Consider the following 27172-nt stretch of genomic DNA (forward strand, 5'->3'; position numbering starts at 1 on the left):
CAAGGGCTTTGGCAGCTGGGCCTGCGGGATGCTCTCGCTGTACAAGCAGCAGAACAGAGCGTAACCCGATCGCGCGCACACTAGCCACGGACACTTTGGAACTGAATGAGGTGAGCCCAGCCGGGTCGGGTCGCAGCAGCTTGGGGGTTTCAGGCACCGGAGTGGCCGCGGGGCCCCTGGGCTTCCCGGACGCTGTCCGTGCGGTCGGCGGCGGAGCGGGCATCAGCCCGGGGCTGCCTCCCGGTACCTGGGATGCTGGGACACCTTCCCAAATCCATGTGGTCCAGCTCTCTGCTGTCTGCCCGCGCCGTAGCCGGGAACGCAGAGTTGGGGCGGGAGGCGTTTCTGAGTTACTCAGAAACCGGGTCTGGGGGTCCGGAGCTGCATCCCGCCTTGTCTCTCCACCCAGCGCCTGCTCATTCCCTTCCTGACCTTGGTGAGACGCGTGGACCTGACCGCGATCTTCCTTTTCCCCTCTGAAATGTTTTCTCTGGGGTGACTGTGGTTACAGAAAGTTGCAAGTACTTGAAGCGTGTTGGTTGGGTTCTCTCCGGCGGCTTCAGCTCGGGCTGCCCTGGGGCAGACGTGGCTTCGGCCACAGCACCGGGTCTCCCTGTGCGGGGAGGGCAGGGGCTGCAGAGTCCCCCGCGGGGAGCGCGGGTCTGGATCCCAGACCCCGAGGCTTGGGTTCCATCACTGAGGTTTGGGGGATAGTTGAAGTAGGGAATGGGCGCGAGGGGTGCAGTGGAGAACCATGAGGGACCCCGGAATACCGGAGAATTCTTTTAATCCTTCCTACCGGTGTGGCATTGGGCAAGTTGCCTAAGCTCTGCACCTCAGTTTTCTCCTCTGTACCTCATATAATTATAGTGAGGATTACATAAGGTAATGTGTGAAAAGAGTATGAGGAAGAGGCCTGGGAGTAGAGTAAGGGATCAGTAAATGATAGCTGCTGTTATTTCTGTTGTTCCTGCTGCTGCTGCTGTTATTATTATTATTTTATTATTATTATTTGAGGAGCAGTTTGTAGTTAAGGGCATGGACTCCTGGGTTTCAAATCCCAACTCAGCCACTTTCTAGGGTGACCTTGGGCAAGCTACTTAACCTCTGAATGTCTCAATTTCATTTGTACATTGGGGGAAGTTATGGTGCCTATCTCAGAAGACAGTTGTGGAAATTAAATGAGTTAATACCTGTAAAGTGTTTAGAAGAGTGAGTGGTAGGTGTCAGCTACTGATTCTTGCACAAAGTCATCATGTTTAATCAAGCAGTATAACCTAAAGGTAGCTATAACCTTGCTTTGCTTTTAAGTTGAAGTATTATTTGTGTGAACATGTGTATGTTTGGTGATGAGCTAGATGGGTTCCCTTCTTTCACCTGTGGTTTCACGGACTTTGGTGGCTGATCCACGGGGGTCAACGTAGTCCTGGGGAAGGGGCTGATGGGGCAGAGGGACCCTAGGAGTTGTCTTCAGTGAGAAAATGGAGGGTTTGATGACAGAAGCTTCCAGAATCACTGTTTCTGTTGAACATTCACAGAGGAGAAAATCTTCCCTGGGTTGCAGTTTTATTTGACAGGAAATTGTTCCTGGACCTAGGTTTCTTAAAACAAACTTGCTAAGTTTTGCTTTCGGACTGTAGTGAGAGGAGGGGAGATGAACAATATTTTAAATGATAAAACACAATAAATCACATTCCTCTTGCCAAGAGGCTTCTTGCACAATTTGGAGGGTTAGAGATCGCAGCAAGATCATAGCCGTGTGTGGAGGATTAGAGTGGTCTGGCTTCCTCTGGATGTCTCACACCTCCCCCCCATCCCCCCACCCCCAGCCCCTGGCATCACTCTACAGCCTTGCCATCATAAACCTGAAACCCACTAGCATCATAAACCTGAAAGCCTCCCAGCTTTGCCCCAGCTCTGGATTTTGGATAATATCCCATGGGTTCAAAGTGGAGAAAAAGTAATTCCTCAGTTCCAGAATCCTGCCTAAAGAACGTGATGGGGCAAACTGTAGTCTTTGTCCCAGACCCAGGCCTTCTGGGGGGCGTGGGGACTCCCATGTATATCCTACTCCAAATCACAGTGTATCCTAATTTGCCTCTGTCACCTGTGGTAAGCCTAGGAGACAGAGTTTCCACATACCCCCTCCCCAACACCAGTGCTCAGCAATATTAGTATTAGGAAGTGGCCACACTACCTACCCAGAATTTGGAAATTAAATAGCTCAGGACTCCATCTCTTTCCACCCCCTCTTTAGTCCCAGGGACTGTTAATTAACTGTCTGGGGTGGGTGGGGTGGCACCCAGTACAATACCAGGCCCCTCAAGGCATAGACCATGGTGATAAAGTCTGCAAGACTCAAATCCAGTGCTTCCACTTACTAGCTGTGTAATTTTGCACACATTACTCCTCCTCTCTGAGCTCATTTTCCTCCTCTGTAATCTGGAGATAATAATAGTATGCCTACCTTATGGCATTGTTGAAACATGAACTGAAATATAGAGAGAGATTATAAATATTGGAAGAGAGATTTATGATATATATGATATATAAAGAGAGAGTGTATGCATTTATGAGACTATTATTTTAGTTCATTTTTTAAAAGAGTATTATTTCACATTGTAAAGTTTCTGTAATTCAGATGCGGCATGTATATTGATGAATGTGGTAATGTGCTTTCCAACACTCTTCCCCAGACAAAGCTGTTATTAAGTCAAAGTGTACTCTCCAAATTCTCTTAGAATCAAGGAACTATGGCATGTTGCCCAGCAAATATTAAGTGGCCAGTATTTGCAGGCTATTAGTATATCAGGTGCTCTAGAAACACTAAGGGCTTGACTGTAAAGAGAAGTGAAACAGAAATGAAACAGAAACAGTCCACTTGCAGTAAAGCAGCTGACAAAAGGCTGGGAAGATACTGGCTGGGCTGGGAAAGGACTGAACATGATCTAGGGTGGCTGCCCGGAAATTCTCTTGGCAGATTTTATCTCTTAGAATCGATTTGCAAGGTGCTTGCCCTGAGCTAGGCGCTAGGGGGCAGGACGAGAGGGGAAAGATGCCCTAAGGAAGGCAGGCTAATGGAGGCCGTAAGACCAGGCCCAGGCTGCGATGCCCTAATCCGATGGAGCTGGATAAGAGGGGCATGGAGGCTGATGGGGATGGGGTTGCTCAGGGGGCTCCTGCTCCAAGCACCCAGGGGGAAAGTCCTTCAAATCCGGGCAGTGATTCACAGGTTAAACCTCACCCAGCCCCCACACGGCTTGGCCTGGGGGCCGCAGGAGAAAGAGGCAGCTCTTTGGCAGCTGTGGTGGCCCAAAAGCAAATATCCTGGAGCAAGGGCCAAGGCCTCAGAAAGCAGACTGTCCAGGCCAGAGGGAAAGAGGAAGGCAGCCTCCGGGGACAGGAGGGCAGGTGTTTCCCAGCGCCTAGCCTCTGGGCTGTGCCCACTCACCTGTTTTTTTTCTCTGCTCCTCCAGCCTGCCTGCCCCGCCAAGTCCCACCCTCACCATGGCCCCTGGAGAGAAGATCAAAGCCAAAATCAAGAAGAATCTGCCCGTGACGGGCCCTCAGGCACCCACCATCAAAGAGCTGATGCGGTGGTACTGTCTGAACACCAACACCCACGGCTGCCGCCGCATCGTGGTGTCGCGTGGCCGCCTCCGGCGCCTGCTCTGGATTCTGTTCACGCTGACGGCCGTGGCCCTCATTTTCTGGCAGTGTGCCCTTCTCATCTCATCCTTCTACACTGTCTCCGTCTCCATCAAAGTCCACTTCCAGAAACTGGATTTTCCTGCCGTCACCATCTGCAACATCAACCCTTACAAGTAAGAAGCAGGAGCAGGGGCATGGAAGAGGGATGAGGCCCCTTCCAGGTGCCAACACCCCTCCCAAGGGTGACACGGTCCAGCCTGCAGTCATGCTTTTTAGAAACTGGAATCCACTGCCAATGTTGGTAAAGTGTTCTTTCCCAGCTTTTAAATCTGTACCGAGTTTTCAGTCCATCAGGTACTTCTGAGGATGAGCTCGCTCAAGAAAGGCAGGAGCGGCAGGCTGCAAGCATCCCTTGCTTGGCAGTTGGGCCTGGAATGAACTAGCATCACTCCTACCCTGGACACACACACACACATGCACACACACACACACACACACACGCACACACGCACACACAGTCCAGCTTAGCCATTTCCCCTGAGCTCTCCAAGCTCACACCCTCACTCTCCCCTGAATGTGAGCTGGAGGCTGACTCAGACATGACACCTAGGTGACTTCTGGAAGCATCTCAGCTGCCCAAAACCCTCATCTGAGTGAACCCAGCCCCACTAATTGAGATCACTGGGCTCAGGGTAGGATCAGCCCTCGATACTGCTCAGTTGTCTGCCGCAGGACCTGTTCTAAATGGGTCACTGCAAGCCTTCTCAGCATTATTGAAAACTGATCTGTGAGGCAGATCAGAATCTGGCAGAATTTGTTAGAGCAGGTGCGGGGGATGCAGAGAAGGGAGGAGCAGGGGAGGAAGACCACCAAAGGGAACTAACTCGTCCAGAGTCATCAGTGAGTAGATGGCAAAACTCAAAACCAAAATCAGGTCGAAACGTCCTCCACCTCAAAGTCTTTTCCTCCCTTCCTTCCTTCCTTTCTTCCTTCCTTCCTTTCTCTCTCTCTCCTTTCCTTCTTTCTCTCCCTCCCTTTTTTTCTCTCTCTCTTTCTTTCTTTCTTTTTCTTTCTTTCTTTCTTTTTCTTTTTCTTTCTTTCTTTCTTTCTTTCTCTCTCTCTCTTTCTTTCTTTCTCTTTCTTTCTTTCTTTTTCTTTTTCTTTCTTTCTCTTTCTTTCTTTCTTTCTTTTTCTTTTTCTTTCTTTCTCTTTCTTTCTTTCTCTCGCTCTCTTTCTCTTTCTTTCTTTCTTTCTTTCTTTCTTTCTTTCTTCCTTTCTTTCTTTCTTTCTCTCCTTTCTTTCTCTCTTCCACCTTCTCTCCCCTCTCCTTTCCTCCCTCCACCACACCCTCCCTCATTCCCTCCCCCACTTCTTTGTTCCTTCCATCCATTGTTCCATAATCTCTTACATAGCATCTACAAATTGTCATTCACTGTGCTAGATTCTGGGGTGAATGACCCAAACACAGTCATTGTCCTAGTGCAGCTGATGTTGTAGTAGAGGATTAAAATATTAACAAATATAACCACACTAATAAAATTAATAATAGTGACCATTTAGCTACACACACACACACACACACACAAGATACATGGATGGATGGATAGGTGATAGATAGATAGATGATGATAGATGATAGATAGATAGATGATAGATAGATAGATAGATAGATAGACAGATAGGTGATAGATAGATAGACAGATAGATAGACAGATAGATGATAGATAGATAGATAGATAGATAGATAGATAGATAGATAGATAGAATAAACTCATTGACTCTTTCCAATAACCCCATTTTACAGATGGGGAAACTGAGACACAGAAAGGCTAAATGGCTTGTCCAGGGCCACATCCAGAACCAGAATGGGGAACTGGAACCCAGGTAGTTTGGCTCTGGAGTTTATATGCTCAGTCACTATGCTGTGTGGCCTATGCACTGAGCAAGGGGGAGAGAGAATGGGGAGAGTTAAAAGGGAGTCCACGGCCATTTGGTGTTGTGAAAATTAAAAGATGATATTGTTATGCTTCATGCAGTCAATTCCAGATCATGCTTCTGTGTTCTTGGGGGCTGTCAAGGTAGCAGTTATACCTCTTCCCTCCCAGCATTGATTCGAGGAGAACCCGTGGGCAGGGGCAAGTATGCTGGGTGGAGACAGGGCCGGCCCCCTGGGGAGACTCCTGGTTAGCAGTTATTTACTTGTCTTCCCTGTGGCTGGTTTATGGGAGGCACCTGACAGTCACCACTCCAGAAATGCTGGTTGGGGCAAACTCATCAACACACCCCGAGAGCAAGCAGACAGTGGTGGCAAAGGTGAAGCCACAGGAAGTCACACAAGGGTCATATGGGAGCCTGTCCCCATTGACTTGAGCCAATGGTTACACTGGATGGGGCAAATTCTAAAAAGCCCGGTCTTCTTGGCCAAGGGCACTGGAGTGTTGGACACAGGGTGACACACATCAATGGAAAGCAGCATGGGGAAGTGCCAGCTTTCTGCCAGAGGGATTTCCCCGCCCCTGACTCCTGCTTCCCACCTTGGCAGATACAGTGCCGTGCGGGACCTTCTAGCTGACTTGGAACGCGAGACCAGAGCGGCCCTGAAGACCCTGTATGGCTTTTCAGAGATTACACATCGGAAACGCCGAGAAGCAGAGTCCCGGAGTTCAGCCAGGGAAGGCAAATTCCTCAACCTGGTCCCACTGCTGACCTTTGACACGAGTGAGACAGGCAAGGCCAGGGACTTCCGCACCGGACGGAAGCGGAAAGTCAATGGGAAAATCATTCACAAGGCATCAGATGTCATGCATGTCCACGATTCCAAGGAGGTGGTGGGATTCCAGCTGGTAAGATGCACGTCCTCACAGTTTCGGGGCATGGGATGATTGGTGGGTCCAGGGAGGTTTCTCCTTTGCCATTAGCCCTGTAGTCCCACAGGAAGAAACACACTCAGAGTGAATCAGCTGCAAGCAACTGAAACTGATCTGGGCAATCTTAAGCAGATAAAAATGTCTTAGAAGGTGACCAGTAGCTCATGGAGGACTCCTGAAGGACAGAAATTAGGGAAGATCCAGGGATCCTGGTGGCAAGAAACGATGAAAAGTCATTTCGGATACTACTACTGGATTAAATAAGCTTCAACTGTTTTCAGTCTTTTTGTTAATCCAACCGTAAAGTTGGATTCAAATCCCATTTGGAGACTATCTCTTTGGCCAGGTTTGGGTCACCTGATGGCTCATGCAGGGTAGGGCATTTTTAAAATTTATTTATTTATTTATTTATTTATTTATTTATTTATTTATTTATTTATTGGCTGAGTCGGGTCTTCGTTGTGCGTGCGGGCTTTCTCTAGTTGCGGCAAGCAGGGGCTACTCTTCATTGTGGTGCATGGGCTTCTCATTGCTGTGGCTTCCCTTGCTGCGGAGCACAGGCTCTAGGCACACAGGCTTCAGTAGTTGTGGCACGTGGGCTCAATAGTTGTGGCTTGCAGGCTCTAGAGCGCAGGCTCAGTGGTTGTGGCCCATGGGCTTAGTTGCTCTGCAGCATGTGGGATCTTCCCAGAGCAGGGATTGAACCCATGTTCCCTGCATTGGCAGGCGGATTCTTAACCACTGCACCACCAGGGAAGTCCCAGGGTAGAGCATCTTGATGGACAGTCTCAGCTGACTGTATCCAAAGGGGGGGAAGGAAATTCTACCAGATCAGAATTGGGGTGCAGATACCAGAAGAAAGAAAACAGACCATGAGCAGCAGAAACACACTGTTCCCAGCAGTCCTTGCCCTCATGAGGTGCTATAGCCTGACTTCTCATCTCTCCTTCTTGGTCCCATCTGAGGGGCTCTGAAGAAGCAGCCCTTCACCAAAAATGAATTCCATTGCCTTCCTGGGCAAACTCAACCATCACCTTCCTCTCTGTGCCCCAGCCACCTCTGCAGGATGAGAGCTACTTACACTTTATAGTCTTGGTTACCAATTGCAAGACCTCATGGCTCCAGTCACAAATCCTGGGGAAAATGGCCCTTTCTCTAAGTCACTGAGCCTTTTCAAAGTCTTCCTGGGTCCTTACATAAAGTTCTCCTTGATACCAAAATGCATCCTTTTGGTGTCTGTCTTTTAGGAAAGTTTTCAAGCCCTGTGTGATGAGAACATCTGGAATATACCGCCATTTCCCTATAAACCTCTCATGATTATGTATTTTAAATGTTTGTCCCCCCAGCTACCATATGAGGTGGGGAAGGATGGTATTTTGGTCAACATTTTGTAGGTGAAATAATGGATAGGTAATGCCTTGCCCAAGATCCTGCAGAGAGGTCATGGCAGAGTCTGGGCTAGAATCTCGATTTCTAGACTGTTGATCAAATAAGAAATGGTGAGGGTTGGGTGAGAACTCAGTAGCCATAATCAGTCGAAGCCTGGATGTCTGGGGACCCTGAAGAAGCTGGTTTTGCTTCTCGCTTGGTAGGGAGTCATGAGAGTGAGGCTCTGTGTCCTTCCTCACTCAGCCTCTTCTTGGTCCTTAAGGCTTGAGGATGATGTATCCCAGCACCCAGAAGTGAGAAGAAGCCCATCCTTGCCCCAGGTATTCCCCTATTCCCCTAAGTATTTGATCTAGAGTCTCAGTTCTTTATCCTTACAGTCGAAGGCCACTGGTAGGGCCGATGGCTTCATCCTGTTGTCTCCTCCTATTCACAGTGTTCAAATGACACATCCAGCTGTGCAGTCTACACCTTCAGCTCGGGCATCAATGCCATCCAGGAGTGGTACAAACTGCACTACATGAACATCATGGCACAGGTGTCTCTGGAGAAGAAAATCAACATGAGCTACTCTGCTGAGGAGCTGCTGGTCACCTGCTTCTTTGATGGGGTGTCCTGTGATGCCAGGTCAGGAGTGGGGGTCTGCTCTCTCAGCTCCAAGGACCAGCAGCTTTGAGTGCTAGGCTCCTTGTATGCACCTGCAGCTCAGCTAGAGGTCTTGGGAGTGACAGGTGCTCTTCTCGCTGACCCTGCCTTTTGGAAAACGACTTATACGGGAGCTCAACCCTAGAGTCAGTGAGGAAAGTAGAGATGGCATAGAGTCAGAATATCCTTAAACTCATTAAATTACTCATAGAAACACAGTTCTTGATGGTAGACCTATAACCTTGCATATTACCATCACACATTCCAGTGAGAACAACTGATCTAGTACAGAGGAAGGAAAGAAGGAAGGAGGGAGGGAGAGAAGAGGGAGGGAAGAAAGGTCTATGTACAGACGTGTGAACTTTCAGACCTTTCCACCCTTAAGATAACCCTCAGATTTCTGGTGGAGCCTGGGCAGTCATGGGACATTCTAAAGTGTCCCTGCTTATCTGAAGGGCTTTCTTCATTCTTTTGAAATACTAAGCCTTTCTATATGTTAGTCGATATATTGATCCTTATGAAAACTGAGTGATTGGAATCGTGTCTCCTTGAAGGTTGGGTCCTAAAGTCAGTATAAAGACACATACGATGTGATTCCTTTTGTGGGGATCATTCGCTAGGAATTGGAATGGAAAAAAAAGTCAAGTGTTGGCTGCGAAATTCAAGAGTAGAGGAAATGGGGGCAGATATATTGGCACAAAGAATGCCAAGTCAGGATGGAGGTGGAGGTGAGAGGATTAAGTGGGAGAACGGAAAGCAGAGCGTGGTCCTACATCATCAACACGTGTTAACTAGACAAGGGGCCTTGTTTGCCATCTATCAGAGGAAAGATGGGGAAAGTAAGTCAAGTCTATCATCCATTGTCCACAAAAGCGAGAACGGAAAGCAGAGAGTGGTCCTACATCATCAACACATGTTAACTAGACAAGGGGCCTTGTTTGCCATCTATCAGAGGAAAGATGGGGAAAGTAAGTCACGTCTATCATCCATTGTCCACAAAAGCGACACTGCCCATTCAGACTGTAGCTCAGGTGCATGAGGGGAGTTTCCAACACAGCCCTTTTCTGACCTGTATTCTTCCCCTATAGGAACTTCACGCGTTCCCACCATCCAATGTATGGGAATTGCTACACATTCAACAATAGACAAAATGAGACTATCCTCAGCACCTCCATGGGAGGCAGTGAATATGGTAAGGAAATCTGCACCGAGGATATCCTGGGGTGTTCTAATGACAAGCATGCTGGCAGCAGGATAACTGGGGATGCCTTAGGCCTTCCAGAGATGTAGGCTTTCCCCATCTGGCCAAACACTGGGGGCACAGCTTTTCTTCATGCAGTGTTTCCATCAGCATCCGTATTGGTTCTTTCCTTCTTTATCAGAATCTATTTTCCTTTTTGACATTTCCTCTTTGTTTTGAGAGACACACAGGGACAACCCTGTGGTTTCTTCTCCCGGGGAAACCACTCAGTTTTAAGCTGGTAACTGGAGTCAGTAATGCCGGGCAGGCAGCTTCCAGATGGACTTAAATCCAGACGTGCTGAACAGGAGATTAGGGAGGCAAGCACACCTTTATCTTCGTTAAGGTGACAGATTCTGGAGCCAGAAGCCAGCTCTGCCACTCACTGTGAGACCCAGTGCAAGTTGCTCCCCTTCGTCTACAATGTGGGAATAATGATGGTATCAATGTTATGAGGTAATTGAGAAGACAAAATATAAAAAAGCACTTAGAATAAGACCTGGCACACACCGTAGTAGTTTGTTTGGGCTGCCAGAGCAAAATGTTACAGGTGAGTGACTTAAACAACAGACATTTATTTTCTCACGGTTCTGGAGACTGGAAGTCCATGATCAAGTTGCTGGTGAGGCAAATTCAGTTCCTGGTGAGGAACTTCAGTTCAGTTCTTGCCGGCTTGCAGTCGGCCACCTTCTCCCTGTGTCCTCACTTGGCCTGTCCTCTGTGGCATGCAGAGAGAGAGCTTTGCTGTCTCTTCCTCTTCTTATGAGAACACCAATTCTGTGGGATTAGGGCCCACGCTTAGGACCTCATTTAACCTTAATTACCTCCCTAAAGTCTGTATCTCCAAATACAATCACACCGGGAATTAAGACTTCAACGAGGGGAAGGGGGGAGGGGGAACCTGTGGAGAGACACACAGTTCAGTCCATACCACACACTAAGCACACAGTAAATGCTGGATGTGGTTGTCAAGACTGCTATCACTACCTTCACCACTAGTAACTACTCCTTCCAGTACTGCTGTTACTACTACTCTACTACAATGACTTCTGTAGAGAAGGCAGGAACTCAGCAGATTGGCCTGGTTTACCCACCAAAGGAATTCTTGAAAGGCCCTAAACAAATTGAACATGATTTGATATATAGATATTGTTCCTACAAGGATAGGCGAGTCTTGTCATGGAGGAAAAGCCACTTGGACTCCTCATCTTTGTGATTGTATAGTCTGTGTTCTTACCAAGTCTGTAAGAAACCATAATTCAAGGCACATGCATCAGTGGGAAGAAGTAGTCTGGGAACTGTTGCACAGTCCTGGCTCTGCTGCGTGTGGGGTGGGTGACCTTGAGGAAGTCGCTCCCGCATTCTGGGCTCTGTTTCCTTTACTTACAAATAGAAGTCAGAATAAGTCTCAAAGTTCTCTTTTTTCAACACATGTAGACCCTGCCGTCATGTGTTTACCAAATGTTTATTGAGTATCTTCTGTATGCCAGGCTCTCTTCCAAGTCTCAGGGACACAGTGGTGAATAAGACCGATGCCACCCCTGCTTTTTGTTGGAGCTTGCATTTGAGACACAGATGACAGATAAGCGAGTGAAGAAGCACATCGACATTATCCAGTAATCAGTCCTAGCAAGTGCTATGAGGAAAGCAAAGCAGCACAAGGGGAGAGAGATGGGGTCGAGATGGGGGTTTTATTTCAGATAAGGAGGTCCAGAAAGACCTCTGGGAGGAGGGTTATTTAAAGATGAAAAGATACACATTAAGGTCCATGGAAGAGCATTTTAAGCATTGGCACGTCCAAGGACCCCAAGAACGAAATGGATTTGCTGTGCTCTAGAAACAGAAAGAAGACCAGCATGCTTGGAGCTTCTTGATGGAGGGAGGAGAGTGGGATGAGGAGGAAGGCATAGTCATCACCCTGAGAGCCACGGTAGGTTTCTGGACTCTAGTCTATGGCATACCCACGTGTGCAATGAGATGCCACTGAAGAGGTTCAGGCAAGGGAGTGGCCTGATCTGATTCCCAATTTTAAAAGGTCCTTCTGGCTGCGGGGCTCAGATTGGACTGCAGGAGCAAGAGTGGGAGCAGGGAGAGGAGTTAGGCCAGTGATCGGATCCACCACTGGCATCTCTCCCCGCGGGTTTCAGCAGCCACAGCTCTGCACGTCCCTTTGGGTTTCCAGCAGAACTCCCCATCTGAAAGAACCACACGGAGATTCATGTCTTGGGCAGGGTAGCGGTTTTCCTTTTGCCTAGCAAAACTGCAGTAGTGACACTGTTTCTGAGTCCTATTGTGTGCGAAGCCCTGGAGACGGAGCAGTGGACAAGTCATGCTCCCCTCACGGAGCTTCCGTCTTGCCCCGTCTATCTTTCACTTGTGGGGAATGCCTGGGTCCTGGTTTCGAGACTCCCAGAGCAGTGGGAGAGGTAGGATACCATCAGGGAGTGTTCTCTTGGCTTTTGACCACAGCAGGCTGCCTTGTCCTCCCAGGGCTGCAGGTCATCTTGTACATAAATGAAGAGGAGTACAACCCTTTCCTGGTGTCCTCCACTGGGGCTAAGGTGATTGTCCACCGGCAGGATCAATACCCCTTCATCGAGGACATGGGAACAGAGATAGAGACGGCCATGGCCACCTCCATAGGGATGCACCTGGTAAGAGAACACTCTGATTCCTGTTGGCTTGGGGAGGAGGACAGATTTTGCTGAAGGGTAACCAATGAGGCGCAGCTTATGGAAAAGGGTGTTGGTTTCAAAAGGAGTAACGGTCTTGTAATTTCCAATGGTTACCCCAATGGCACTCTAATAGTTACACTGAAGGCTATCTTTGTATCTTCTGTATGGATGAACAAGGACAGGATGCCATTTTGGATAAGAACTGAAGGAACCTTCCTTGTTCCAGAGACAGATGTCAGCATTTATGGAACCTGCGCTGGAAGCAAGGCATCAAACTAACTATGTATTTGTCGATAATATAAATACAGCAGATCAACACCTTTCTGGGCCACCTAGAGGCCACTGGGGCATGTAAACCACTCTTGGAAAGTCATTGGGCATCAGAGTTCTATTTTGCCCATCCTACTTCCATCAGTTTCACCACATTTACTGAGAAAATAACCCCGCCCCCGGTCTTTGACCCTCTCTGACCTCACTGCGTGCTAAGAACACGCATACCTGTCAACGGAAGCACATCTTGGCAGCAGACTCCAATCCCTGAGTCAGTCATGCCCAATGGAAGCAGAAGGGCAAGGCAAGAAGTGTGCTCAGATGCTCCTGGTCACACTTGTACAGTCTCTTGTTTGCAGGCTGGGGTCTTTCTATGCCAGTCTCTCTCTCACTCTTTCACTCTCTGTCTCTCACTCTATCTAATAGAATAACTATTAAGTACTTACTTAAAGGGAGTATATGCACAAAGTAAAAAACCCAAACCATACAAGGAAACTACCATGCAGGTGTATGTCCCTTCTGTCCCTGACCTCTGCATGGAAATTATCGCTGCTGCTTCTGTGCTTCGGCAGGGATGTTATAGTTTTCTTTAAGCATGTGTGTATAGGTATAAGCATTTCTCCTTTTATACAAAGTACTGTTCTGCCCCATTTGGCACCTGATACTATAGCTTGGAAATAGTTCCATATCAATACACGTATAGATTCTTCCTCATTCTTCTTAAAGACCCATAATATCCCATTGTGTGGATAAGTTATTGAAGCAATTCCATGATGATAGACTTGAGATTGTTTTCAGGTAAAACTAAAAGCAGTGGTGCAATGTGCTGTGTAGTCATCCGATTACTTCCTAGAAGTATATCAATTAGTATGTGTATTAGCCAATTAGCCCTCCAATGAGGTTGTACCAACATAGATATTAACCAATTTTTAATCTTTGCTAATTGCTCAAGAAAAAAAATGATGTCTATTATACTTTTAGTTGACAGTCATTCTTAGTGGCATTTTTTTCGCCTATTTATGGAGGAAAAAAATCTCCTTGAGGACTCTTTGTTCATGCCTTTGTTTACATCCAAACTTAATGTCCCAGATGAAACATCTTAGCCTTCATCCCTCACAAATTTTTCCTCCAGAGCAGTGGTTTCCAAACTTGGCTGATCATTGGATTCAGATCTACTGAATCAATATCTCTGAGAGATGAGCCCAAGGATCGGTATTTTTACCAAACTCCGGTGGTCATTCCAAGAGGCAGCAAACTCAGGAACCTCAGCTTTAGAAACCTGAGTAGTTCAGAATGAGAGAGGAAGAAAAGTGTGTCTTCCTAACAGAAAGTAAAGCTAGGATGACACCAAACTTTAGCACAGCCATAAATGATGGCTTCAGAGTGAGTTATAAAGTGATATGGTAGGCATTGGGGCTTGTATATCCATCCATTATCTATTCATTCAATAAGCATTTTTTGAGCACTTTTTGTGTGCTAGATACTAGGGCTACATCAGTGTCCCCAGGACTGTCACTGTCCTTTCAGAACTTAGGGTCTAGCAGAGAGAATCAGTAACAAACAAAACATTGCACAGATGATTAAATATAATTGTCATAGTTGCTAAGAAGCAGAAATACAGGAGGCATGGGAGAGTGTCACAGAGATACCTGATTTAGGGCTTTTTTATAGGGGCAAGTGAGTTCAAGGGGTGCTTCCCTGAGGAAGTGGTATTTAAGTTGAGACAGCAGAGATGATGAACTGGGATCTGTGGCTTCGGTGCCTCCACATGTCCCATCAAAGGGCAATCCTGGACAAGGGGAAACGTTAGGATGCCATGTCTGTGAAGCTGTATCATTTAGGGGCTTTGTTCAACGTGGGAAGTTTGTTCCAGCATAAGACGTGTCGGGTACCAACTTGAGTTGTGTGAACGCTTATGGCCCAGGAAAAAGATCTTGAGCCCCAACCTGTTCAAACTGTAGTTTGAAAAGACTTTGGGTTACTAGCATTTTTTTGTTTCTTTTTGGGTTTTGTTTGGCTGCACCGTGCAGCATGTGGGATCTTAGTTCCCCAAACAGGGATCGAACCCATGCCTCCTGCATTGGGAGCTCGGAGTCTTAACCACTGGACCGCCAGGAAAGTCCCCTTAGCTTACTACTTAAGGAGCCAGGTCTCTGGTTCCTCTGTTCACTGGCAGATTACAAAATTCCCAGAACAGAATAGTGAACACTTTGGTCCCACATTTCCCAGGCAGTTTTTTACCTTAAAGAAGCACCTGGGATTTATAGCACATCCTTACCTTATCCTTTCTCCCTCTCCTTCCCTTCTGCCTCTCACAGTGTCTGCAAACTTAGAACTTGGGAAAGTACAAGAAAGAAGGAATTGCCCCCTGGTTTTCTTCTCTAAACTTGGAAATACCCCTCACACTGTTAAGCAAATGCTCTCTTTAGCAGTGATGGGTGAATGAAGACATGAGTCTGTTTTCTGCTACACTTAATTTGAGATATACAAAATCAAAACCACAGAGCAGGGTCAGGCAGCTCTAGTTCTGATTTATGAGCATTTAAAACAACAATAACAGAAAAAACCAGGGATTACTGAGAGATCACCAGAGGGTCACTAAGAATAACTCCAGACAAACTAGACTTCCTTCCTTTCTTATTTACTTTTTATTTAGTTATTTATTTGCTTTTGACAGGCATGTTCAACTGGTAGACTCAGTTTGTTAGACAGTTGGTTAACAAATCTTCCCGCTTTCATTGAGGCACTGTGTGTTCAAAGCAATGGATATTCAAAGATGGATGCAATAGAGCACCTACCTTCAAAGATTCACCTTTAAGAGAAGATGTCACACCTTTGCAATACAGGTCTAAGCTCTGTGGGAACTGGGACCTTCTCTATCTTGTTCCCAGGCTCAGTTCTTAGAACATAGTAGATCCTCAGCAAATATTGTTGGATTGATAGAGGGATGGAGGGGTAGATGGGAACCAGGACAGAAGCTCTTGGTGAAGGCTTTCTAGATGATGGATTCTTAAAAGACACTTGTCAGGCAAATAGTATCAGGAAGGGGTAGTCCAGACAAAGGACATAGCAATTACAAAGGGGTCGCAGAAAGGATTTGAAGCTATGTGGTGAATCATTTTGAAAAAACACTTTGGCTGAAGTGTAATCAAGATACTGGAGACAGGGGCTTCCCTGGTGGCACAGTGGTTAAGAATCTGCCTGCCCATGCAGGGGACACGGGTTCGATCCCTGGTCCGGGAAGATCCCACATGCTGCAGAGCAACTAAGCCCGTGTGCCACAACTACTGAGCCTGTGCTCTAGGGCCCATGAGCCGCAACTATTGAGCCCACGTGCCACAACTACTGAAGCCTGTGCGCCTAGGGCCTGTGCTCCACAATAAGAGAAGCCAGTGCAATGAGAAGCCCATGCACCGCAGTGAAGAGCAGCCCTTGCTCACTGCAACTAGAGAAAACCTGCATGCGGCAACGAAGACCCAACACAGCTAGTAAATAAATAAATAAGTAAATAAATTTTTTTTAAAATGTAAACTTTAAAAAAGATACTGGAGACAGCACCCTATTTACAGTAATACTGGAAAGAAATGCTGAGGCCCTGGCTGAGGCAGTGGCTGTGGGGATGCGCAGCAGTGTATGGATTTGAGAGATATTACAGCACGGAAGCAACAGGGCTTGACAACCGAGGTCACTGAGGAAAAGCCAGCGGAAGTTAGATTGCTGTTTAGATTCTGGCTTGGGGAGTGGGGTAGATGGAAGTGCCAGGTTCTAAATTAGGGAATACAAGAAGAAGGGGAGGTTTGGGGGAAAAGATGCCCACTTCAGTTTGGGACATACCCAAGTTGTTGTGCCTTTGGGAAATCAAGGTGAAAACATCCAGTAAATAGATGCTGTAAAGCTGGAGCGCAGGAGAAAAATCCGGGGGTGGGGGGGGTGGGGTGATGGTAGGGGTGGGAGCTGGGGGTTGCGTCTAGCATAATTCTAGACTTGGAAATAAATGCCATCACCTAAGACCTGAGACAGAATGCCAGTGTTTAAGGGCTGAGCAGAAAGAAAATGCAGATAGAGAGACACCCAAGTAGCAGCAGAAACCGGAAAGGGTGGGTATCAGATAAATGAAGAGAGTTTCAAGGAAGGTATTAGCTAGCGTGTCAGACACAGCTGAGAGGTGAAGCAAGGTAAAGGGCGAAAGGTGTTTTCTGGGTTCGGCAACCAAGAAGTCACCGGTTCTTTGCCAGAGCAGTTTTCAGTGGAAGGAGTGGAACAGAAACCAAAGTACAATGGGTTGGATCATGAATGTGAGGTGAGGAAGCGGGCATGGGCGAACTCACCCCGGGGGGTGTGGAGCCGGGCCCTGGAGAGGGGCAAGACGTCACTGTCATCGCACACCCACCGTACATTTTTATCTTAAAGCACTCACACACTTCTTTCCACAAGCGGATGTATAACAGGGGTTAAGGGCTCAGACTTTGGAGCCAGACAGCTGGGGTCCAGACCCCAGCTATGCACTTTGGTGGCGTGATCTCTGTGCCTCAGTTACCTCATCTGTAAAATGGGGATGATGGTAGTGTTACTTCATGGGCTGGCGAGAATTCAATGAGTTGATTCCTGTGAAACATTTGAAACAGTGCTTGGCATGTGTTGAGTGCTCCAAAAATACTGGCTGTTACTATACATTTTTTTAAAGAAAAGAGATGTGAAAGGAAGGAAAAATAAGTTTGAAGCAAAAAAATGGGTTAGGGAAGATTTTTCTTGTCCTTCGTGACACCCCTCTCCTTTATAAGTGAGATATTGATCTCTTCCATAGAGTAGATAGAAAGAGTGCTAATTATTTGCCATGTGTTGCAGATATCTTTCCCAGTTTGTGCTTTCATTTTAGTTTGCATTGTACTACTTTTTCACAGGCACAAACATCAGATGTTTACATAGGCAAAATCTTTTGTTTTCTTCTTTAGTCTTTTGGTTTCTTGAGGATTTTCCCTCCTTGAGATCAGATACTGAGTTTCCTTCCAGTTATTCATTTAATAGTTTAACCCACTAGAATTTTATTTCTGCAGGACGTGAAATTGAGATAGAATTCATTACTTCCTCCAAAGTCTTAACAAGTAGTCCTAACTTCATAGGTTGCATAATTCTTTTTTCCTCCATTGATTAGAAATGTAAAAATAACTTTCATAATGATTTATATCTATAAATCATTTTATAACTTCTTACAAATAACTTTTATAATTTATTACGAAATGAAAACAGAACAAAAGAAAAAAAAAAAGTTAAACCACCCATAATTCCATCTAGAGCCTCCTGCTGCCACCTGGGCTTTTCCCTGGCACAGCTCATACCTTTAAAGAGGTGAGCTAAGGACTCCTGTGCAACCGCCCACCTCCCCCAGGATTCTCAGAAAGAAGCAGATAGGACCTGGTTTGATAAAAATGAGTCCTGTGTCCACATACACCCACATACAACACATGCACACATCTGTCTAATCACACCTACACACAGACCTGTGCATGCATGCACACCACACACAGATCTATTTATCAGTCTATCGATCTATCATCTATCAATCGATTTAAACTTGCACATACTCTCACACACACATACATATGTATCCGTTCTCATTTTTGGGTCCCTAGGGGTCAGGACAGAAGCCAAAATATTTCCCCACCCTGCCCAGTTTAGCAGTTCTGGAAAGCTGACAGTGAAGTAGGGGAGTGAAAGGTGGCAGGGGAGAGAGAGCAAGAGTGAGCCAGGGCTCTGTCAAAGTTCATCTAGCTGAGGCTTTGAGAAACTAAAGACCTCTGATTCCCTCCTAAAAGGCCGTTTGCCCCATCGGCCCCAGCCCCAGGTGTTTCAGGAAGCAACCTGAATTACCCAGGAGCTCTAAGTTTGATGGGCATTGTTGCAGAGTAAAAGGCCACTGAGTACTCAAAAAGCATAAAAATCACAATAAGACTTCTCACAATTGGTTTCCTGGAAGTGGTCCATGGGGTGGTTCTCAACGTAGGAGGAGCCCCAGCCACCTTTGCCAACTGCACAGGGCTTACCTGCGTGGAGAGACCCTCTCCCCTAGATGCCAGGGTGTTGAAATCTCCCCACAGGCAGGTAGAGCCAGTAGCTGACACTCTAGGCTCTGTGGACAGCTTAGCAGGACCTGGGGATTCCAAGGGACATGGGATCAAGGACTGTGCTGCTTGGAGAAGCTTAGAGGGTGGCACTGAATGCAGATGCCCTCAAGGGAAGCCACTGCTTGGCATCTCTGTGCCCAGTTCCCAGCCCCGCCCTGGCATGTACTAGAGGCTCTAAATCTGTTTGCTACCCAGCTATTAGAAGAATAAAGTAAGCCTGTTTATTCTGTACTGAGGTGGAAGGGCACTCACTCTCTATTGTTAGTGAGAAGAGGATATTGTAGGGCAAAGGGAACGTGTGAATCTATGTGTGTCTGGATCTCAGGATCGAGATCTGACCTGTCGGAGTGGGTACCCTGGGGAAGAGAGGAAACCAGATGGCTACTTTCCTCTCTACTTCTTCTGTTGAAATGTTTTAAAATGAGCACTGTCTTTTGCCCTGGAGGTACTTGCAATTAATTGAGGGAGACTAACAGGTCAAGAGATGAATGACGATATAAACAGAAACAGATTATAGCTGCTTGAGAGGTCTGTAGTTTCTACCTGTGCCAAACTTCTTGATTCCTCTTCCCTCCCAATTACCTTTCTGTCTATTCAGCCACTCTTCAAAGAAAAAAGAATTTTCTTCCTTCCCATAAATCTACCGTCCCTTTTCCCTCCCCATCACACAAAAAAAAGAGAAGCAAAACTCTTTGTGTACACACAGACACAGACACAGACACAGACACAGACACACACACACACACACCCTGAATCCTAGCTATGAGCTGGTCACAATTTATATTCTGTTGTTATTCCCTCTTGGGACACATTATCCTTTTTTTTTTTTTTTTCTTAATTGGCTTGTCTGGATTGTTCCTTTGCAGTGACAAACACTAAGTTAGAACTGAACTTAGTAAGCCATAATAAAACATAATTTAATAAGGCTTTCAGTGTGTTACGATGCTCTTACCTCCTCTGATCAGAGCATCATTCTGCTCTGCTGGGCGTCCCTTGGTCCTCTCTAAGAAAGTCCATTTCTCCAAGTCAGCTTCTGGGACCAGAAGACAAGAGGGTAGGAAATGAGTCCTTCACTGAGACAAGAATCCCGTGCAGCAGCATGGTCCCTGCTCATCTGTCTAATCCCTCCTGCCCCTCCCCGGGGACTCTCCAGCGGCTCACTGCATCCTGAAAACCAAATCCAAACCTGGATTTCTCAGCACAGCGTAGGGGGCCGCCGTGCTTTGGCCTTGGCGTCCCGCTCTGGCTTCGTCTCCGGCCACGGCCCTCCCTTTCACCACGTTCCAGCCGCCCTGGCCCTCTCCCACCCCCAGCCTTGCTGCCCCCTCTGCCGAATCCTCTTCCTACATGTCTCTGCAAATCCCGCTCTTTCTTGCCATTCCCTGTCGAGCCAGCGTGTCCTTTTCTCAAAGACGTCTTCCCTAATCACTTCTGGAAAGACTGCCACCTCCTCCCAACCCCTCTAGTCTCTCTACCCAGTTTCACTGATCACCATCAGAAATTATCCAAAACGATTCATTTATTTGCTTTTTTGACCATCTGTCTACGCCACTAGAATGTGAGCTCCGCGAGAGCAGGGAACGTGTCTATCTCGATCACTGTGGATTCCATAGTGCCTAGAAGAGCATCAAGCTCCTAGTAGGTGCTCAATAAATGTTTGTCAGACGAATGACTAGGTGGCTGCTCGGCTCCTAGAAGGTGCTGGCAGTGCCGCTCGTCTGGGTCCTGGGGGAGGCCAGGGCTGAATGTGCGCTGCTGTGATTACAGACGGAGTCCTTCAAGCTGAGTGAGCCCTACAGCCAGTGCACGGAGGACTGGAGGGACGTGCCGGTCATGAACATCTACAACGCTACGTATTCCCTTCAGGTACAGGCTGGAGGCGGCACCCAGCCCCAGGTGGTGGCCTAGACCCAGGGGACAAAGTTATATGTAGGCTGGGGACCAGGAACTGTGGTGAGAATCCTGGGGTTCATCCAAGGACCTCAAGAGCAAATGATGCCGGCTGGTTCCAGTCCTCTTCACTCCATCTGTAACCAGAGCCTGATTGATTCATTGAGGTTTGCATAGAACAGAATGTGCAGCTGCGATCCATGTCCTAAATGGGCCTTAGCGAGTGAGGGACGGGAGGAGGAAGCAGTCTGGGAGAGGCAGTGGCTGGGGTGCCCTTCACCTGCTGACAGCTTTGGGCAAGTTGTGTGCTCCTCAGCAGTCACCCGCGTGGTTTGGATTGGATCAGGGGCTGCTCAGCAGCGGCTCCCAGGTCCCTTCCACCCTGCTCACCTGGTTTTTCTGGATGGTGTTTAAAAGTCAGGGAATTTCACAAGAAAACCCAGATTTCTAGCTTCTCTTGAAAAACAAGATTTAGCAACACTGGGCCCAATACTCCTACAGGATAAACAGTGGGTGGTGTGGTCTTATCAAATGAGATGTGTTCTCTGGTTCCCCCGCTGTCTCCACCACCTGCTAGTGTGTTACCTACATCCACCCTTGAGTGCGATCACCTGTTACACCCTGTCTCCCGTTCTGGGAGTCTGCCCTTCACCTCCCACCAGCACACCCAGAGAGCCAATGAGAACCATCCCAGCAGAACCACAGGACCAGGCACCCTCTGCCCTGAGTCTAGCTTCCATCAGAGCGGAGCTGAGAGGTGGTGGAGACCCTGAGTGAAAAGAGACTAGTAGTCAGACAAAGTCTGCTTGTAAGAAAGAAATACTATCACACTGACTTCAAGACACACACACACACACAAAAAGGTCAGCTCATTGGAAAGACACTCTGGATAGCATTTAGTGAGAGGCTACCCGTTACAAACACTTTACATCTTTCACTTCATACTCGCAACAACCTCATGAATTAGGTCTTGCTATATTGGATTGACCAAAAATTTCATCTGGGATTTTCAGTAAGATGGTATCAAAAACCCAAATGAACTTTTTGGCCAACCCAATACTTATTTCAAAAATGAAGAGACCAAAGCATCAGACAGATTAAGTAACTTGCCTGAGGTCACACAGCTGGGAGGTAGCAAAGCTGGTATTTGAATTCAAGTAGGCTGCCTTCAGGGTCCCCACTGTTAACTTTTAAGCTTTGTGAATATCATGGTACCTGATGATCCCCTGGGGTCCAGTCTGGAGGGCTTGGACCTGAGAATCGGAACGTTGGGGACTGTGTTTGTTTCTCTCTGTTTCTTGGTACCCGCCTCAAGTTTCCCCCTTATCTCTGGGTCAGCACTCCCATGATGGAAAGTGACCATCCCAGCACCAGCTCTAGCTTCGCCTGGCCTCCACCTCTCAGTTCAAATTCCCAGCGAATTTTCTAGCTCTGTCCCTTTGGCACTCTCAGCTGTGACGTGAGGGGTACATTTACGCTGTCTGCCACGGCTGTGGGCGGCTGACCCTCTCCGACTGAGGGACGTAGGGAGGGAGCCCTCCGGCATCCACACGCAAGGAGGTTAAGGGATTTCCTGTGTCTTGTCTTTCAGATCTGCCTCCACTCCTGCTTCCAGGCAAAGATGGTGGAGAACTGTGGGTGTGCCCAGTACAGCCAGCCTCTACCTCAGGGAGCCAACTACTGCAACTACCAGCAGCACCCCAACTGGAGTGAGTGAGACCCGCCCCCGCATTGCACACCTCAGGAGCGGGGTCAGCCCAGCCCTGGCAACGGCTAAGGCATTCCCGGGACCCTGCCCCTATGGCCTTTGGCCTGAGGGAGCTATTGATAGAGAGATATTGACCAGAGATACTGTGAAGCCTGGTTTGAATTCTGCTTTCTGATTAAGGACCAAATGCTACACCCCAGCTTGTGCTAAGACCTTGACCACCTCTGTCAACTCTAGGAGGTAGGACTGTTGATAGTATCCTTTCACAGAACAGGTAACTGAGGCTCAGAAAGGTTGAGCAACTTGCCCAAGGTCACACAGCCGGGGAGCAACAAAGCTAGACCCAAAGCAAAGGCTGCCAACCCACCCCTGCCCCCAACTCATGTTTCTTAAAGAGCTATGGCAGTATTCCATCTCTCAAAATCACAAGGCAGCCATTGTTTCCAGAGAACTAGTGTGTGTAGAAAGTAGAAGGTGAAATCATTAAAAGGAGACTATAGGGGGGCCCCACTGGAAGACCCTAGGAAGGGTTCTGTGGCCCCAAGGCTCATGCCACCCTACACCCTGTCCCTCAGTGTACTGCTACTACCAACTGCACCAGGCCTTTGTCCGGGAAGAGCTGGGCTGCCAGTCGGTGTGCAAGGAAGCCTGCAGGTAAGTGGACCCGGAGGGCTGGGATGAGCAGGGCAGGGCTGGGATGAGCAGGGCAGGGCTGGGCCAGGCCACCCACGCTCACTCCACACGCTCCTCCACTTAGCTTTAAGGAATGGACGCTGACCACCAGCCTGGCGCAGTGGCCATCTGAGGTGTCCGAGGTAAGTTCTCCGCCCTCCCTTCGCCCCGGGGGCCCGCAGCCTAGAGCTTCATGTCCTGGCTGTGTCCTCTGGCCTCAAGGGTGATCCACAGGGGAGGCCCAGGTCAAGGCCTGGCGCTGAGAGGGGAGGGCAGATGGGCTGGCTCTGGTCTCTCCAGGCATCCCCAGGCCACTTCTCTCCCCACCGCAGAAATGGTTGCTGTCCGTTCTCACTTGGGACCAACGCCAGCTAATAAACAGAAAACTCAACAAGTAAGTTGCCCTCTGCCCTTCTTGCCCTGCTTCTGCCAGCCTCGGTCCAGCCTCCTCACTGGATGCCTCCGTGCCAGACCCTCTCCTTTGCATCCATTCGTTCACTCGTTCACTCATTCATTTATTTCTGTCTGCAACAAATATTATACTGAGTTCTTATCGTGAGCCAGGCCCTACTCTAGGCCTGGAGCTCTCAGACCTTTTGACCACGACCCACAGTATGAGAATACTTTTTCCATTGTGGCCCATTGAAAACATAACCAAAATAAAAGTCTCGTGAAACCGTTCTCCTTTATAATGTACAATGCATTCAAGCTGCTTCTCAGATGTTGCACACTCGTGTACCAAACCCATTGTTTACATCCATCTCAACTGGTCACAGCACAGTTCTGAATGATTAGTGCCCATATCAGCTGATAAAAATTTCGAATCTCTCTGTGGATGCAATCTGATCTTTTCTGTTTCCCTTTGTAGAAGGTAGTGGTCATGACCCAGTAAGTTTATTTCATGGCTTCCTGATGTATCTTGACCCACTTGGAAAAATACTCCTTTGAGCCATGCAGCTTCCAATCCCAAATGAATTTTCCACGTGGAAATTCACTTCCAAGGGACCTTTCACAAAAATCAGCCAGGGCAGAGTTCAGGGACCTCAGCAGATGGAGACAAAGGTGGGAGAGGGTGGTGGGATTGCCGTATGAACCCACATCTCTCTGGCCACTACTGTCTCCACAGTGCCCGGCCCTGGGCCTGGCCCCAGTGGGGGCCTGTCTGATCTCCACCATGTGACTTAATATCCACTAGGCACCTGGTGCTGTGTGAGGTGCTCAGGGTACCCTGATGACCAAGTAGACATGGTCCTTGCCCCCAGGGTACTTAGAGTCGAATCATAAAGACAGACTTGATCAAACCACTGCAAACTGCTAAATGAAGTATTGCAAAGCAGTGACCCCCTAAGCCAAATCTCACTCCACAGAAGTAACCTGTTATTTCCAACTTTTCCTGAAAGATCAAAAATTCTGGCAAGAGCAAACTTCCATTCTTGCAGAGCACCAAAGATCTGAGTAATGGCTGCCCTCTGGAATCAGCATGAACTTTCCAGCTTGCCACAGTTCTCACAGGAGGGAATTTAGTACAGCGAGTGGTTAAGAGCACGAGCTTTGAAGCCAGATCTATCTAGGTTTGAATACTGGCTCTGCTGATCGTGAACTGTGTCGTCTTGGGCAAGTTAACCCATCCGTGTCTCAGGTTCCGATCTGTAAAATGGGGGTGATTGAGACGTACCTGCCTCACGGGGTTGTTGTGAGAATTAAATAGGTTAACTCCCATAAGGTTCTTGGAACAGTGCTTGGCGACACAGGAAGTGGTCAGGAAGTGTTAGCTGTTGTCACGGTTACTACTATTAAGACCTTATACCCAGCCCACCTCATTCATTTCCATCACTTGCCCATCTCCTGTACGTTTCATATTGCAATCAAACAAATACGTCAAGATTTAATGAAGAACATTGTGCTGTAGGAGCGCAGCTGAGGAGACTGCCTTAGCCTAGAGGTGGGGAAATGGTTTTTGAGTGAATAAACGGCCTGAGTAACCAGGCCCGGGCCGGAGATGTGCTCTGCGGTGCACAAAGAACTCCGCAAACCCAGGTTCTAAGACCCCCATGGAGCTCAGAGCCTGGGCCGTGCTGAAGGGCTGGCCGTCTGGTAGAGTGCAAAGGCCTCCAACTCAGCTTGGCCCTGCCTGTTGGAATTTTTACAGGACAGACTTGGCCAAACTCTTGATATACTACAAAGACCTGAACCAGAGATCCATCATGGAGAGCCCGGCCAACAGTGTGAGTGTCCCGGGTCTGCGAACGCGCCCATCCGCCTGGCCTTGGGGAGCAGAGTCAGATTGTGGGGAGTCAGGTTGTGGGGATCCAGCCTGAGCTGGTAGGGCCACCAAAGGCCAACCAAGCCTCGGATCAGAACAGGCAGAGTAAGAGGGGACAGGAAGCCTGCCTCCATTTTCCCCCACACCTGCTCAGGGCCAGGGCGAGCCACTGACTCCCTTGGGAATTGGGGTCTTTGCATGAAGCCAGCTTGGAGGGGGTCCCTCTTGATGGTGTGGCTTGGCCTCCCTTGCAGATCGAGATGCTTCTGTCCAACATCGGTGGCCAGCTGGGCCTGTGGATGAGCTGCTCCGTCGTCTGTGTCATTGAGATCATCGAGGTCTTCTTCATCGACTCCCTCTCCATCATTGCCCGCCACCAGTGGCACAAAGCCAAGGGGTGGTGGGCTCGGAGACAGGCGCCCCCCTGCCCCGAGGCTCCCCCCAGCCCTCAGGGCCAGGACAACCCGGGCCTTGTTATAGACGATGACCTGCCCACTTTCACCTCTGCCTTGCGCTTGCCTCCAGCCCCAGCGGCCCAGGTGCCCGGCACGCCGCCCCCCAGATATAACACCTTGCGCTTGGAGAGGGCCTTTGCCAGCCAGCTCACAGACACCCAGGTGCCAGCTGAATCCTGAGGCAGGTGGGGGAAGAGAGATGCAGCTAAGACCACCAGCCGTGGTGTGAGAACTTAGACCCTGTCTCCTGCACACAGAGGGGACCCTCTGCACCCTCTCTGGACTTTTCAGAGACATTGACTACAAGTCTGCTTTGAACAAGGTGCAGGGGACGGTTGGACCCATCCCAGCAACACTCACAGCCACCCAGGACGAGGCAGATCCTGCAACCCAAACCCTTAGCACATTTGCTACGGAGAGAGATGGGGCCGAGGAAACGAGGCCGGCCTGGACAAAGGCCAGGAGTGAAGCCTGACAGAGTTCTTTGCCAGATCTTCAGAGAGAAAGACTCCTCCAAAGCCCTAAGCTGGGGGTTTCAGCCACTCCCCAGCCTGGGCTGGGGCCCAAGGATATGACTTTGAGGCCTGACCATCACTGCCTGGTGCCAAAGATAGGAGGAAACTCCAGGCCTGGAGCTGAAGCCGTTTGTGAATGAACTGTTCCTAGTCACTGACACTGGGGCAAGGTCTACTCGGTGTCCTCAGGCAGGAGCTGGCCCAAGGTCCTTGGAGTGTGTAGAGGGGAAGGGTACACTGAGGCGGAGGCCTGGGGGGGTGACAGGAGGTCCTCACTCAGGGTGGGTGTGGGGCCATGCTTTGGGCAGCTAAGCCAGTGCTCTGGGTCCTTTCCCCAAGCGGGGGAGGGCCACATAAAGGACATTACTGGACACCCCTGTCCAGTGGCAGCCAAGGCACAGTGGATTATCTCCTGATAACCCAACACAGCTGCTATTCCTCCAAGGCAGACCCCCTACCCCCACCAATGGCCTGCCCCCCACCAACAAGCCAGCCACTTGGACGACCACCTCCTGCCATTCACACCTTCCAGGGTGATGACAGCTGATGCGTATTAAGCACACAGCAGATGCTCAGTATCAGTTCAAGAACAGTGTGCTGGCTGCCGTCCTAAACACTTACAGAGATTGGCACAGAGGACTGCAAACTACAGCCCACAGGCCAAATCCTGTTTTTGCTTGTGACCTAAGAGTGAGTTGGGTGGTTTTTGTTTTTGTTTTTTAATGTTATTAAAAACATCAAAAGAAGGACAGTTGTGACATGAAAATTATATGCAATTCAAATTTCTGTGTCCATAATAAAGTTTTATTGGAA

The 27172-nt window shown here is 48.5% G+C and overlaps 1 protein-coding gene across 1 annotated transcript; it reads left to right on the forward strand.

Annotated features, from left to right (window-relative positions):
- Positions 1-27172, forward strand: SCNN1G (sodium channel epithelial 1 subunit gamma). Its single transcript, XM_057695127.1, has 13 exons — positions 1-110; positions 3477-3824; positions 6194-6494; positions 8341-8531; positions 9638-9741; positions 12280-12443; positions 20624-20722; positions 22338-22455; positions 23030-23108; positions 23212-23269; positions 23459-23520; positions 25276-25351; positions 25644-27172. The coding sequence occupies exons 1-13, from the start codon at positions 106-108 to the stop codon at positions 26022-26024; spliced, it is 1986 nt and encodes a 661-aa protein (XP_057551110.1). The 5' UTR covers positions 1-105; the 3' UTR covers positions 26025-27172.

This window comes from Hippopotamus amphibius, chromosome 9 (assembly GCF_030028045.1).
Source record: "Hippopotamus amphibius kiboko isolate mHipAmp2 chromosome 9, mHipAmp2.hap2, whole genome shotgun sequence".
NCBI lineage: Eukaryota > Metazoa > Chordata > Mammalia > Artiodactyla > Hippopotamidae > Hippopotamus > Hippopotamus amphibius.

Excerpts from the sequence above, each read along its gene's own strand:
- SCNN1G (XM_057695127.1), top strand. Across the intron at positions 3,825-6,193 it reads TGCAACATCAACCCTTACAA|ATACAGTGCCGTGCGGGACC; the intron begins GTAAGAAGCAGG and ends CCACCTTGGCAG. Across the intron at positions 23,109-23,211 it reads GTGTGCAAGGAAGCCTGCAG|CTTTAAGGAATGGACGCTGA; the intron begins GTAAGTGGACCC and ends TCCTCCACTTAG.